The following is a 15,173-nucleotide window of genomic DNA, read 5'->3' on the forward strand; positions in this document are numbered from 1 at the left end:
AAGAGGTCTACAGATGTTGTTTCCCACCTTATGAAAACATGCCCACCACATTTTGGTTTTAGCTCCCAACAGTGTGAGATGCTTGCTTGTCTACTTAGTCAGTCTGCTTCTGTGTTTTGTACTCCTGGTAGGTGCATCATCCCATGTGTGATGTGTCTCTGAATGGTCCATGGCCATATTTCTTGTGTTTGAAGGGGCAGTTCATGGGATACTGCCCCCCACCCCCGTTTGTTGCGGTAAAACATAGTTGATGTGTTGTCCATCTGGATTAATGCGGTTTTCCTCATTATTCGCGTTTGAAAAGCTTTCAGTGCCAGAAATATTGCCTCGAGTTCCAGCACAGTGTGTGCTTTATTGTGCGCCCTCTGGACGCCATGGTCCCCTGATCTTTGAGTTGTTCACTTGTGCTCCTCACTCTGTGTGAGGCATCCGTTGCAATGGTGACTGAGGGAGTTGGGTGGTTGAATGGTTCGCCTATCTTGTCTGACCGTTCCACCACTGTAGCTCTTTATGGACTCTCTGTTACAACCACTACCTGATCCCAGCTTCCTGTCACCTAAGACCATTGTCTCTGTAGCCCCTCCGGCGGTGGTCTCATGTGCGCACTTGCGTTGGGGATTAGCAGTATGCATGAAGCCATGAAGCCCATCAATTTCCCCACAGTCCTCGCTGTCGGAGCTTACCCCTCCTGGTAAAGTCGAATGTGCTCTGTTAACATCCGCATTATCTTCGAACAGGGAGCACCACTGCTTGGGTTTTTTATAGCTCCCAGGAGAATCTTTCCCCTTTATCCCTTACTTAATGAGTTTTCTAGATTTATGGAGTAACCCACGTTGTGTATGGTGTGCATTGCTGTGACGATGCTCTCCTGTCACATCTGGAATGTTCCTGCCTTTACTAACCAGTTGTCCAAATAGGGGAAAACGAGTATTTCTCTCCCCCCTCCCCTCTGCTAAGTGGGGTGCCACAACAGCTAGGCACTTTGTGTAAAAATCATCGGGACAGATTTGTGCTGAAAGGATGAACCTTTAACTAGTAATGTACCTGGTCTGCTACGAATCGCGGGATGGTTTATGTCCACTGTTCATTAGGATGTGCAGGTATGCATCGTTGGCATACAGCCTCCCCTTCTCAGGTGTAGGATGACTTCCTGTCAGATTGTCATTTTGAAGTTATGTGTTTTGATGTATTTGCTTACAAGTCTGCATTTGGTACCAAGAACTAGACAGAGTAAGGTCTCAGTCCCCGCTCCTTTACAGTGACTCTTTCCATCACTCATTTGAGTGATCGGTCCTCAACCTCTTCTTTGATGCAACTTTGATCCTTGAAATTGACGGACCTTGATCTTGCTTTGATGGTCGCTTTAACAAATTAATGCAATATCCTTGCCAGATAATGTTTGGATTGCATTTGTCAGAGGTGATGGTACTCCATTGCTTGAAGAACCCTCTGGTCCCCTCCCCCACACTCGTGTTAGATGTTGGGTGGTCCCTAATGCAATGCCACTGCTGGAGGGTCCTGCCCCCCCCGCCTCTTGCTCTTCACCGAAAGAGCGGTCTATGCAGGGTGGTGTAATGCCACTGTGGGGAGGTCCCTTGGGGTGGTGCCTGTGGCCTGAGGCAGAGCCTGGCTGTTGGTTGTGCCCCTCCTCATGCAGGTGATGGTATGGCTCCCTTAGTTTTTGAAATCAGATTATCTTTCATGCCCCGGAGGACCTTATAAACAGCGTTCCCGAACAGGGTGTTTCCAGCGAACCGCAGGTGAGCAACTGAAGGGGTAGTTGTTCCCGGTGGTGCCCGCCCCAGTGCAATGGGTATGATTTTGTTTGATCCAGATGGCCAAAATGGGAAGACCCCTACCCATTGAGACAAAGGCTGGACTTGGATGAGGGACAGAGCTGAAAACGAAAACTTCCAATTTAGGAGTGTTCCCTAATGGTGTAGAAAGATCCGGATTAATCACAAGTTCTGATGCTTTTGCGTCCGTTTAATATTGTTTATCCAGAACAGTGTCGTGAACAAAAAGACAGCCAACATGTGTTTCGCCCCTTTCAGCGTGCAGGCCTGGGGCTTTCTCAAGACAGAAAAGGTAGTTCGGTAAGGTAGTCGATAAATCACTTAGTAGGTAAATTATTGGGAGAATAAGTTTGAGCAGCATGTACGCTGTTCTGAAAATATTAAAGTCACTCACCGTCCAATCTAAAGTTGGCTTGATTAGCAGAGGCGTTTCCGATGCGGTCAGCTACGTGGGTGTCAGGACATATCTCTGCGATCGTTTCCGGTGAATGGCTTAGAGGACAGCCGCTTGCACCTCAAGTTGGAAAGCAGTCACCCGCAGTCATGCGGGCCATCTCAAGGTGGTGCCTGTGCATAACTACCCACTGTCAATGTTCGCGGAGTCCAGTGCTGATTTCAAGCAGGGGTTTGCAAAGGTTTCTCCTCTCTGATTTACAGTCTTGACCATTTTCTTGTACTGATCCGGCAGGCTTTGCATCAGATTGTCTATTTCATCCCATTGCTGGTGTCCATAGCTCTTCAGAAGTGTATTTGAGGTAGCTGTGCAACGTTGGATTACTGCGCAGTGCTCCAACTTTCTCCCATCCACATCGGGATCCCGTGTGCCCTTTTGGAGGATACGGTTGGAAAGGATGTTGGATGCAGTAAGCCATGTATGCGAGATGCTGGGTGAGGTGAATGTGGTTCAGAGATGTGCTTCAAATGTGGGGCACATTGGTGCATAAGGTGCTACGGTGAGGACAAGCATAGATGCATTCATGGCTACCTATTTTTGTTTAATTGTTTCTATTTTTTAAAGGAGGGATGATCAACCGAGGGCTCAGCATGGAGCAGGATCGGTTTGCTTTGGTGAGGGGTCTGCAGAGCTTGTGTTGAAGGAAAGGTGGTCCACTTCCATGGACTGTTGGATGGGCGATGCACGTTTCTTTAAAGGCAACGAGAGTCCAAAGGGATGGAATAAGGAGTCGAATGTCTGATGAAGTCTGAATTCTTGTATTTTTCTAAGTATGTGGAAAGGGACTCCAAGGTATACTCTGTTGGCAGCGTTGAGATGGGAAAGCGTCAAAATGGTGGTTAACTGAGCTTTTCGAGAAGATCCAAGGTGTGGGAAGAATTCATGCAGGTGCCACATCATAACAGAGAAACTGTTTGGAAACTTGGATTAATTGGGTATGAGGAGGATCTTCTGGTCTTCAAACAAAGCCTTCTCCAGGTCTGTGGGCTGCAGCGGGAGACCAAATACCCAAAAGTGCTTCATCTCTCCTCTTGTGCTCAGCAGCAGAAAAGGCATGTTGGTCCTCTTCTGGTCTTCAGAAGAAGCCTGCTCCAGGTGTGTGGCCTGCAGTGTGAGACCCAAGACCACACCAAGGTGTTTCATCTCTCCTCTTGTGCTCAGCAGCAGAAAAGGCATGTTGGTCCTCTTCTGGTCTTCAAATAAAGCCTTCTCCAGGTCTGTGGGCTGCAGCGGGAGACCAAATACCCTAAAGTGCTTCATCTCTCGTCTTGTGCTCAGCAGCAGAAAAGGCATGTTGGTCCTCTTCTGGTCTTCAGAAGAAGCCTGCTCCAGGTGTGTGGCCTGCAGTGTGAGACCCAAGACCACACCAAGGTGTTTCATCTCTCCTCTAGTGCTCAGAAGATGCTGGCTTCACCTCTGTGGGGGACATGGAGACTCTGAGAATGACACAGAATGGGTGCCAGTTCTTGTATGCTCACAGGATGCTTGGCTCAAGTCTGGGGGGTGTGGTAGGAAATTAATGAATCTCAGAGGCCCATCTCAGTTCTGGGGCAAGGAGGGTCAGATGGTCAGAGTGTAGTTGTCTTCCGAAGTCTTAGGATTGAATGGAGTACGTCAGAAGGATGTGCAACAGATTGTAATGTACCTTTGTGTTAACAGTGTGAAGATGACTCAATGGACGCTTAAGAGTGGATCTTGTGACAGAGAAAGGGCTTGGGCAGAGTCGGTTGCAAGCCAAGCTTAGAAGACAAACACTGGAGCCAGTGGTCTCATTAACCCATCACTTTAGCAGCCTGGGCGGGGGATGGGTGTCACTGGGCCTTTTAAAATGGACGCTACTCATTTGACTTTAGTGGGAGGCAACGGTGTCCACACACAAGCTGCTGATCACCACTGCACGATATTAGCAGAAACAGAGGGCACAAACGGAAAGAAGGTAGATGTGGGTGCAGCGTACGAGGTAGAGAAAGATGGATAGAGAAAAAGGTGGATAGGTTGGTGGAGACCTGGATGATGGCTGGGTGGAGGGGTGGAGAGAAGGGAGAGCACGATAAAGTGATGGAGAAAGATGAATGGAGGAGAGATGATAGGGAGAAGGATTGGTTGTGGCAGAGAAAGAAAAGAGATGGAGAAAAGGGTGATTTAGAGGAGGAAGGATGATGGAGAGAATACAAGTAGTAAGAATGCAGAACAGGATAGAAGGATGGCCAAATGTATTTCAAACTGAGGTGTAAAAGGCACAATGTGGCCCCATTGTTTTTAGAATTCCCTCGAGGAAGCAACCAAACTTATTCCAGGCTTGCACGCCTCACTCACTTAAAATATTGGACAAAGAGGGGCATATTTCATTTTTCTGGCTAATCCCTTGACTCGAGTCTTACTTAGTTGATACGCTGGGTACCCAAAATGGTACACACTATTTGTAGAGCTGTCCGGCCCCACCTCCCCACAGGGAAATGTATGAGTTGTACAGTATCTGCTGTTGACACATTGGGGCTTTTCCATGCACAGAAAGCAAAAGTGATTAGAACAGCCTGTCTGCTGCCTTCAGCCCTTCTGGAAATATCCCATGGGATGGTAGGTAAATCTAGGCCTACTCCCAGTGCTAACCGGCCTTGCAGAAACTCACAGCCTATCGAAAAATGTGCTTTACAGCGTTGTAAAATATCTCGACTGTGAAGCAATGTATTCCTGTATCCCAAGTCAACCTCTGAGCTGCTGCTCAGGCTTAGCTGCAACTACACATTTGCCATAGTAGGGTTGGAGCATCCCTCTGGACCTCACCCCCAAAACTCTTTAGGCAGCAACCCTTACCCTACCAGCAGGCACAACAAACGAAGCCGTCTCTTATGTGCTCAAATGTAAATGCTTCGGCGTCTCATCAGGGATTTGAAGCATTAAACAGATGGAAATGCACTACAATTCAATATATGATGAAGAATATTTACCTGAACTCGCAGGACTGTGGGCCCAGCAAACAACATCGCCTCGGAATGTTAGGTAGATGCCTAGAAGAACCCTACGGTAGAGCTACAGAATGCATGGACTTTGAAGAGCAACACTCACCTCCCTAGGAGGCGATTCAGACCTTTAGAAGGTCTGCAGCGTCAGTCCGTGGAGAGGAAGTGCTGCATCTCACCAAGCAGAGGGCCCTGCAGAGCATGGAGTCCAAGGTTCGTGGTGTAAGCTCCCAGTTCCAAAACTCGCTTCACCCTATAGTGATTATTTTTACCGTAGGTTGGGGTGGACCTTGTGTCCTTACCTTGAAAGGAACAGCAGACTTGTAGGAGTCAGGCACCTCCCAGCTCAGCAAGACGGAGGTCTTCATCACAGCGTTCACGCGAAAGTTCTTAGCAAACACTAAAAAAAAATGATATAGTGGGCATAAGTAGGTAGGGAACCAATTAACAACCCCACTAGGACAAAGGGAACAACCTTCAGGACAGGTACACAAAGTGGACTTCTTCCCACATAATACTGAGGTGTAACTGTTCAGGAGCTGATTGTGTCAATGTATGAGGGGTAATGCATCAACCTCAAGCTAAGTCTACGTTCCAAACCTCTCGCCTTGTACCAACGTTTCACCCTCAGCTGTCTCCACTCAAATCTACTTCGTACCATGCTCCAGCCTCCAATACATGTCAAGCCTTCCCTGTGCAGCCTCACAATGGTCACCGCTTATAGAAGTAAATACACTTTCACTTAGATGCTGACTACACAAGCTTCCTACACCTGGGTCAGATTCGCATCCAGATCCTCATCGACAAGCCGCCCAACATTTCATCTAAAGAGCCAGCTCGACTCGCCAAATTCAAACCTTAAAAACTGAGCTGGGACACAGTTCTTTCTCTCGCGAGTGGCACGGTTCCCACAGCACGATGCAAAGTAAACCTTTGTCTGTCTGTATATATCTATATATATCTATATTCACTTAAAAAACCATAGGTTTCACACATGTTATAGTTAGGTGGATATTTCACTCGTAAAAAACCAATGAAATTCCCCCGTTATAGTTAGTTCAGATAACTATAACTCGCGCGCCCGCAATGCACTGCTGATGACGTCACATATTACATCACTCATGACATGGTCAGTGACATCACTCATGACATCACTCATGACATCATCCTTGTGATAGAGTGGCGGTCGTGCGAGTTATAGTTATCTGAACTAACTATAACGGGGAAATTTCATTGGTTTTTTACGAGTGAAATATTCACCTAACTATAACATGTGTGAAACCTATGGTTTTTTAAGTGAATTTGCAAGGTTTTTTAAATGCTAATTCCAAACTATAACGTGTATGAAACCTATGGTTTTTTCAGTGAATTTGTACGGTTTTTTAAATGCCAAGTTATGTATGTATTATTTTTTTTATATATTTATTTTACAATAAACTACGTATTAAAAAAAAAAAATTCTGCCTTCGGGGTCCTTCAGGGACACCCTGACAAAGGCTAGGGGGTCAGGAACTCTCTACCCTGCCCCCTTTTCACGTTCGCCACCTTCCTTTTTCACTCTCGCACTGAAAACAAACAAAATGGCGGCCGACACTTCCTGATTTTGACCGATTCGAACGTTGACTAACATGTAACCACCAATCAGAATTACGCTCGTGCTCGCACGGTGCGCGTTTATAGATATTTATATGCTTTTAAATGCTATTTTCTCAGGAACTACTGAACAGATTGACACCAGACCTGCAAAAGGCACTTCCCTGACCTGAGGACTACCTCTCTGCCAAATTTCAAGTAATTCTGTTCAGCCATTTGGGCTGTACCTTCGACTAAAGGTCCGATGGGAAAATGCATGGGGAAAACGCGTTTTGGGACCCCCCTTTTTTCTCGGCCCGCACTTGACGAATCGCCCCGAGAATTTCAAGGTAGGAGCTGAGCGGAGCGCCCCATTAGTTTTGAAAATTTCGCGAGGATTCGTCAACCGGCGCCAAAGTTATTCAAAATAGAATTTTCAGATTTCCTATGGAAACACGGTCCTAACTATAACTATCTACTGGCGACCGCCAGTAGATAATATATATCTATCTATCTATATATCTATCTATATATCTATATATCTATATATATATATATATCTATATATATATCTATCTAGCTATATCTATCTATATCTATCTATCTATATATATCTATATTACCTACTGGCAGTCGCCAGTAGGTAGTTATAGTTAGGACCTCGTTTCTATTCAAAAAGTGTTTTTTCTTTTGCCAATATCTTTGGCGGCGTTTAACGAATCTTTGCGAAATTTTCAAAACTAATGACCCGCTTCGGTCAGCTCCTGTCTTGATAAAGTCCGTCATATGAACAGCCCTTTAAAGCCTCTCCTGGAGCCCAACCTGGTCAACTCACTTAGGACACCTAATCCAAGCCCAACCTCAAGGGAACCACCTGAAAATGCCTTGAAGAGATTCCATTTGTGCCGTACTAGCTCCCATCACACAACCCCACTAGAATCCTGCACAACGCGCCTTGGACTTTGAAGACTTATTAATACCACAATTCCATAAGTACTTGAGCCATGGGTTTGCACTTACCTTGCTCGACAGGCATAGTCCTGGACTGGATGCTGGGGCTAAGGGGCCCGATGCCTCGGTTGTTGTGAGCGCGCACCTTGATGTCGTAAGTGGTGTCAGGCTTCAGGTTGGTCAGAGTGATGTGGGTGTTGCTGGTGACATTGGTCAAGTCTTGTTGGCTATTGATATCCCGGTATACCACTGTGTAGTTGGTAATCTTGCCATTGCGCTCGGCAAGCACGGGCGGGTCCCATGACACCTCAGTGGTGGACGTGGTGAGCCCCACAACCTGAAGGTTCTGGGGAAAGCCGCTGGGCAGGTCTTCAGGTGTAGTGATCTCCTTCTCAAACTCCTCACCGGGGCCCGCCTTATTCTTGGCAGAGAGCCGGAAGACGTAGGTGGCCCCCTTGTGCAGACTGGTGACCGTGTAGTGGTGGTCATTCTTGCCAAAGTCCATGGTGTTGAGCTTCTCCTCATCAACACGTTTGTACTGCAGCCGGTAGCCCAGGAGCTCCCCGACCATCTCCTTCGGGGGGTGCCACTGAACGAGTGCTGTGTTCATCCGTGTGGTACTGATCATCATGGTGGGCTTTCCAGGCACTAGAAGAGTAAGACAGAGCAGATGTTACACAGAGGCCACAGAGCTGGTTGAAGATGCAGCAGATGTCACACTGAGGCAGCAGAGCTGGTGGAAGACACAGCAGATGTCACACTGAGGCAGCAGGGGGAGAACCAGAAGGCCAGAGCTGATGTTAGACCAGCAGGGAGTATTTTCCCTCAAACTTGGCACTTTTATATCACAAGGAAATGCTTTTGATACTCTTTTTGAGCATTTCTGACCCCACCAGCTAGCTGAGGATGCACGAGTGGAGAGACTGGGTGCTGTTACCCAGGAGTACACAGTTTCAGCTTTCTTCTCTCGGTCATCATTTTAGAGCTTAGCAAGAAACCAATGGGTCAGTGTTTGGGCTGATAGGGTAGGACAAGATTCACCAAGTATTCCCCACCACTAGATGGACAGTTTAGGCATTTCAATACAGCACAGTCTGCGGCCAGGTAGGAGCTGTGGAGTGATGTAGATTTCACACCTTTATCTTTTACCAATAATGTTCTACCCAAGGGTACCGGAGGTCCACAGTGTTCCTGCATTCATCAGAGCTCTCCCTGCCACTTGTGCATCCACCAGCCTTCCCCCAATTTCTCAAGTACTTCTTCCATATGCACAAAACTTCATATTGCATTTGCAAGCCCTCAGACTCTGTTTGTTAGTATGTACTCACTGCCCTTTACTGAGCACTTGCCATCAACTAAACTGACTGCGGTGCGCATGCTTGCCCAAAGTGCTTGTGCCAGCTCCCTGTGTGCATGTGCCAGTGTCTTGTGCACACGTGCCAGCACACAGATTCCTAGTCTGCACGAACAGCAACTGCCCATGTCCTAACTGCCCAGGTGCACTTACCAGATGCGGTACACTCTCCAAGACACACAGTCACATGCAAGCACACTGTTGTACTTTGGATACATGTGCGCCGTCACATCCAGACACATGGGCGCAGAGCCTTGTAGCCTGCAGTCCTGTGCAATCAGCAGCACGTCAGTGCATCTATGAGCATGCCCTTGTACCCACCGGTCTCTGCAGACTCACCAGCTCCTGTAGTCGTGACCACCTTGGGTTTACTCCTGGCTCCATCGCCTTTCGTGGTATATGCGGCTACTGTAACAGAGTAGGTGGTCTCTGGTGTCAGCCCACCGATCAAAGCATCCTATAGGTTGGGGAGATAGAAAGGAGGCAGTGGGACACAAAGAGTTAAATGAGGCAAGGCACATTAATGACACACTCAGGACACTGTGACAATGAGAGAAGACAGATCGCTGCAGGAGGCAGTCAGGAGACTGAGGCAACGGCTGAAGGTGGTTAACTGCAGGGCGCAATCATAGCACTGCGGCAAGGACAGAAGATGGGTCACTTCAGGGACACTCCACACCGCCCAGTGACTGAGCCAGTTTCCTGGACAAGGCAATGAGTGGGGGCCAATGAAGGGTAGGATACTGGGGGACCAACAGGGAATTAAATAATTCTATGTTATTTGGGTAACTGATATGTTTTATGGCGTTAGGATTGGAAGATTTGAATTTGCTAAAAAAGTTTATGCATAGCTGGTATGAATTTTGTTTTTGCTCCAGGTGGTTGTTGACTTACAGTCTTAGCATTTCATCTAGAGGCTTCAAGATGCATCTTACTGTAGGTTTTGCAATCCCTACCAACCATGGTGGTTGCACATGTGTGATAATGCACATGTTCCTCCTCCCAGAGAGAAAATCTGATCTACAAATGAAAAGTTGCAACCAGCTTCAATGCCCAAACCAACCCTGAATCAACCGTACTCTGCACCAGAGACAGATATGGGCTCTCTTGAAAGAAGTTCTCCCATCAAGTGTTCCACGCTGGCAAATCAGCATCATCAAAATTAGTCCCAAAGCTGCCCTTGATGCCCGCAAAAGTCCTTGACCAAAAAGGTTCAGGACAAAGATGGTTGACAAGTGTAGGTTGGCAAATCAAGAACAGTAAACGTATTATACACAATTATAATTAAAAAGTACTCCAGCAAAATGAATTCCACCCATCTTTGAAGGCTTTTCTCAGAGCACTGTGGTCTTCAGGGCTTTAGAAAGTTCTTAATACAACATTGAGGGAGGAACTACAGCATGATATTACAAAAGATGCGGCTGCAGAGCTTACTAAACAAATTACCAATGAGAAGCGGAGCTTAATATCACCGAATGTGATTCCATGGACTTAGTTCTAAAACATCTGCAGCAGAAATTCCAGTGTTGTGAATTCTCTTGAGGAACAAATGTATTGATGAGGCCAATTTGAAAACGATAGGCAGTCTGCATGTGGCAAACACTATTTTTGGAGACACAGACACGTAAATGCCTACAGTTTTACTACTCTCAACCCAAGAACTTCTCCGTAGGTGCTATTCCTATGACAAGCCTCTGCAAGAGCTTCCATGAGACTCACAATTTTTGATATCTTTATGGCAATAGTGGTGTTAAAAGTGAGATGGACGCCATGGAGCTCTAGAAGTAATTACGGCGACGTAAAAGACCAATCTGGAGGGGCTACAAGCGATTTTCTTCATTTGGTGCTTGACTGCTGCTAATGGTGTTCTGGTGCCGATTAACTACACGCAGAGTGGTTACGGTTGTGGCTGGGTGGCAACTTGCATGACCGATGCCATTAATAACAGTGTTAATTTGGGTTGTAACTAGGCTTGGGCAATAAACTCTGCTCCGCTGTCAGAGTTTGTACACATTCCATTAAAACCACGGAATTCAGGCAAAAACTCCACAGAGTCAGCTACTAAACTACACCTACAAATGCTGTAATACAGCAACTTTACATGCTAAAAAAGCATATAACCAATTCACAAAAGTGAACTTTGAAAATAATACATATCAGGCAATGAGAGAGGTGATGAAATTAGGGTCCCCCCTAACCTAGGGGGAGGAGCAAGCAGATGCCTTGAACGCAAAGAGCACATCATGCTGAACGATTCAGTGGTGGCCCCTTCCTCTTAGGACCACCCCAAGCACAGTTATAGGCAAAAATACAATCCCAACCAAAGGCCCTGCAAAGAATTATGGGACGAGATCAGCAGTGGGCAGTGAATATTATAGTATCCAATATCAAAATAATTCTACAAAGAGCTGCACTTCAACTAGTCGTTACTAGGTGTCCCTCACCAGTCAAATGCAAAAGCATTGAAATTATTACATCAAGCTGCAGTTCAACTAGTCGTTGCTAGGTGTCCCTCGTCAAATGGTTTTGCATTTGACTCATGAGGGACACCTAGTAACGACTAGTGGAACTGCAGCTTCATGAAAGGGTTTCAATGCTTTTGCATTTGAATCTTTTAATGTATTGAAATTAAATCATTATCTGGATTTCTAATCAATTTTTCCTTTCATGGACTGTAAAGAATCAGAAAATTTGACAACCTTTTTTGCTTTCTCGCCCTAAGTGTGCCAGGTATGCCCAGATGTGGGTCCTGGGCTCACTGCCACTGGAATTAAGCTATCCTGGCTGAAGATGGGTGAAGCCCCGAAACCGGTCCTAGGATGCTTGTTTCCGGTCCAGGGAGGACCTGTCTTGGCAGTTCGGGCTGGACTGTTCCCATGAGGTACAGGGTCAAGACTGATTTGCATATGGCCAGGTCTAAACTGGGGTGGCATGGTGAGCAAAAGAATGATGGATTTAACCCCAGATCTCTTGACTGGGGGTGAATGTTTTGATTAGTTCTGCATTCCGTCCATCAATTGTGTGGCTTTTGCTTTCTCCCCCTAAGTGCGCCAGGTATGCCCAGACGTGGGTCCTGGGTTCACTGTGCCACTGGAATCAAGCTATCCTGGCTGAAGAGGGGTGAAACCCCAAACCCGGTCCTAGGATGCTTGTTTCCGGTCCAGGGAGGACCTGGCTTGGCAGTTTGGGCTGGACTGTTCCCATGAGGCACAGGGTCAAGACTGATTTACATATGGCCGGGTCTAAACTGGGGTGGCATGGTGAGCAAAAGAATGATGAATTTATCCCAGATCTCTTGACTGGGGGTGAATTTTTTGATTTGTTCTGCATTCCGTCCATCAATTGTGTGGCTTTTGCTTTCTCACCCTAAGTGCACCAGGTATGCCCAGACCTGGGCTCACTGTGTCACTGGATTCAAGCTATCCTGGCTGAAGAGGGGTGAAACCCCGAAACTGGTCCCAGGATGCTTGTGTCCGGTCCAGGGAGGACCTGTCTTTTGCTAAACTTTATAAATGTACATGTTGCTCCCACATGTATACTTAGTATTCATGTGGAAAATGTTTAATATTTGCCTTATGTATTTATTTATATGCCTGGTTGTTAGTCTTTCCAATCTGATTTAATAAGTAATTTAATCTTTTAATGTATTGAAACTAAATCATTATCTGGATTGCTAATCAATTTTTCCTTTCATGGACTGTAAAAAAAAAAATTAGAAAATTTGACCACCTTTTATAACCTGTCTTTTCTAAATAAATGAACCTTTGAGAGGATTGTAATATTTAGAATATTTACGGCATTTGATCCCACATTGTGTTATTTCATCTATGATAGGAACTAGACTTCATGCCATTATACGCTCAGTGAGTTTCCTTCGTTCAAAAGACAACACCACAGCTTATCATAATGACTGGTGGCACACTGACTTCACGAGGCTCCAAATCGCCCACAAAGCTGCCTACGAAAGGGTCTGATTTAATTACATGGTAAGCTGAGCAGGCAACAAATGAGATGAGCCCGCTGCTCCTTGAGAGGCGATCGCTCCGCCTGATATTCAAAAACACAGGTGTGTGGAGAACAGCTTCTATTTAGCGATGGTTCCACCCTATCGAACGCCCTTTCATGTTTTAATATGATAGAGCTGCATTTATTTACACAAAGTGTGCATTAATGTGGGTTTCTCCAGCAATCACAACTTCCGTTCGGGAAGTCCCTGAAGACGGGTTTGCTCAAGGGGGCTTTAAACTGCGTAAGGGTTTGCGCTCATTGGAATCTCTCTTCATCTCTCATCCTGTGATCCGCAGCAACCAAAAGAAACATGCAGCATTCCACAAGCGTCATGCTATCACAGCAACTCGTGTGTATCAAGCGTTTAGCTGGTGTTTACATGCCCCGCTAATTACTCCTTCACACCCGAGCAGATATCAGCTTGATACTACAAGTCTCTGTTAATCCAAAGCCCACAAGGATATCAAACCCCCTCGCCTGCTGTAGAAAACATGGAGATTAACTCTATTAAATTGGAAGGGCATGGCCTTATTCAAAGACTGAAATAGCAACACCCATCACCAACCATTCCACCCACAGAGAGCGAGAGCGAGCTTGTCAGGGACAAGGTATGAGAGAGGAACCAGAACCAGGGTGTAAATTCACATGCAACATGCAAGCCAAAGGTAAGATCACCCAGACAGTGTGACTGGCTGGAGGGAAAGGAGAAGAGCGAGAGACAGCAGCTCAAGAGAATGGGGAAGGAGATGGTCAGCATTAAAGGGTGCACAAGGAGAGAAGGCACGGGAATCAAACAAGCCCATGCAAGGCAAAACATCGGGAGCGAAGAAAATTGAAGTGGGAAGAGGAAAAGAGGGATGAAATGGAGAAGATTTTAGGGTAAAAAGGAATATGGAAAGAGATGGATTGAGTAGAGTAAGCCTAAAAGGAAGCAAGGTGAAGCGAGGGGGACCAAAGAAGAGGATGAGAGAGTAGGAAATTAACAGAGGAGTAGAAAAGATGAGCAGTGAGGCAGGGGAGTCGGGAAAGAGGGAGGAGTAAAGTATGGAAGCCTCAAATCTTGAAAGTGCACATGAGGCTGTCACCTCCAGGTGTCATTGAGAACTCACGCACACTCATCAGCAGTCAGACTCATTCTGAAGGGGGCGCTCCTCAAACAAGGGGAAGGCAGTCACATGCATGCTCGGCACCTGCAGACCTTGGGCTGAGAACCCTATTCGAGATGGGCATTCTTGCTGAGGACAGGAGGGGCACTCTTGCCGAGGACAGGAGGGGCACTCTTGCCGAGGACAGGAGGGGCACTCTTGCCGAGGACAGGAGGGGCACTCTTGCCGAGGACAGGAGGGGCACTCTTGCCGAGGACAGGAGGGGCACTCTTGCCGAGGACAGGAGGGGCACTCTTGCCGAGGACAGGAGGGGCACTCTTGCCGAGGACAGGAGGGGCACTCGTGCCGAGGACAGGAGGGGCACTCGTGCCGAGGACAGGAGGGGCACTCGTGCCGAGGACAGGAGGGGCACTCGTGCCGAGGACAGGAGGGGCACTCGTGCCGAGGACAGGAGGGGAACTCGTGCCGAGGACAGGAGGGGAACTCGTGCCGAGGACAGGGGGGGAACTCGTGCCGAGGACAGGGGGGGCACTCGTGCCGAGGACAGGGGGGGCACTCGTGCCGAGGACAGGGGGGGCACTCGTGCCGAGGACAGGGGGGGCACTCGTGCCGAGGACAGGGGGGGCACTCGTGCCGAGGACAGGGGGGGCACTCGTGCCGAGGACAGGGGGGGCACTCGTGCCGAGGACAGGGGGGGCACTCGTGCCGAGGACAGGAGGGGCACTCGTGCCGAGGACAGGAGGGGCACTCGTGCCGAGGACAGGAGGGGCACTCGTGCCGAGGACAGGGGGGGCACTCGTGCCGAGGACAGGGGGGGCACTCGTGCCGAGGACAGGGGGGGCACTCGTGCCGAGGACAGGGGGGGCACTCGTGCCGAGGACAGGGGGGGCACTCGTGCCGAGGACAGGGGGGGCACTCGTGCCGAGGACAGGGGGGGCACTCGTGCCGAGGACAGGGGGGGCACTCGTGCCG

At 47.8% G+C, this 15,173-nt stretch overlaps 1 protein-coding gene across 6 annotated transcripts in view; it reads right to left on the reverse strand.

The window, feature by feature from the left end:
• Window positions 1–15,173, reverse strand: part of PTPRF (protein tyrosine phosphatase receptor type F) — a 746,312-nt gene that overhangs the window by 106,470 nt on the left and 624,669 nt on the right. For all 6 annotated transcript variants that reach the window (XM_085602951.1, XM_085602956.1, XM_085602955.1 and 3 more), the window contains 3 exons: window positions 9,427–9,544; window positions 7,803–8,381; window positions 5,513–5,610 (listed from right to left, as the gene is read on the reverse strand). In XM_085602951.1, coding sequence (XP_085459077.1) covers window positions 5,513–5,610; window positions 7,803–8,381; window positions 9,427–9,544 — 795 coding nt within the window. The remainder of the gene's footprint in view (window positions 1–5,512; window positions 5,611–7,802; window positions 8,382–9,426; window positions 9,545–15,173) is intronic.

This window comes from Triturus cristatus, chromosome 4_2 (genome assembly GCF_964204655.1).
Source record: "Triturus cristatus chromosome 4_2, aTriCri1.1, whole genome shotgun sequence".
Classification (NCBI taxonomy): Eukaryota; Metazoa; Chordata; class Amphibia; order Caudata; family Salamandridae; genus Triturus; species Triturus cristatus.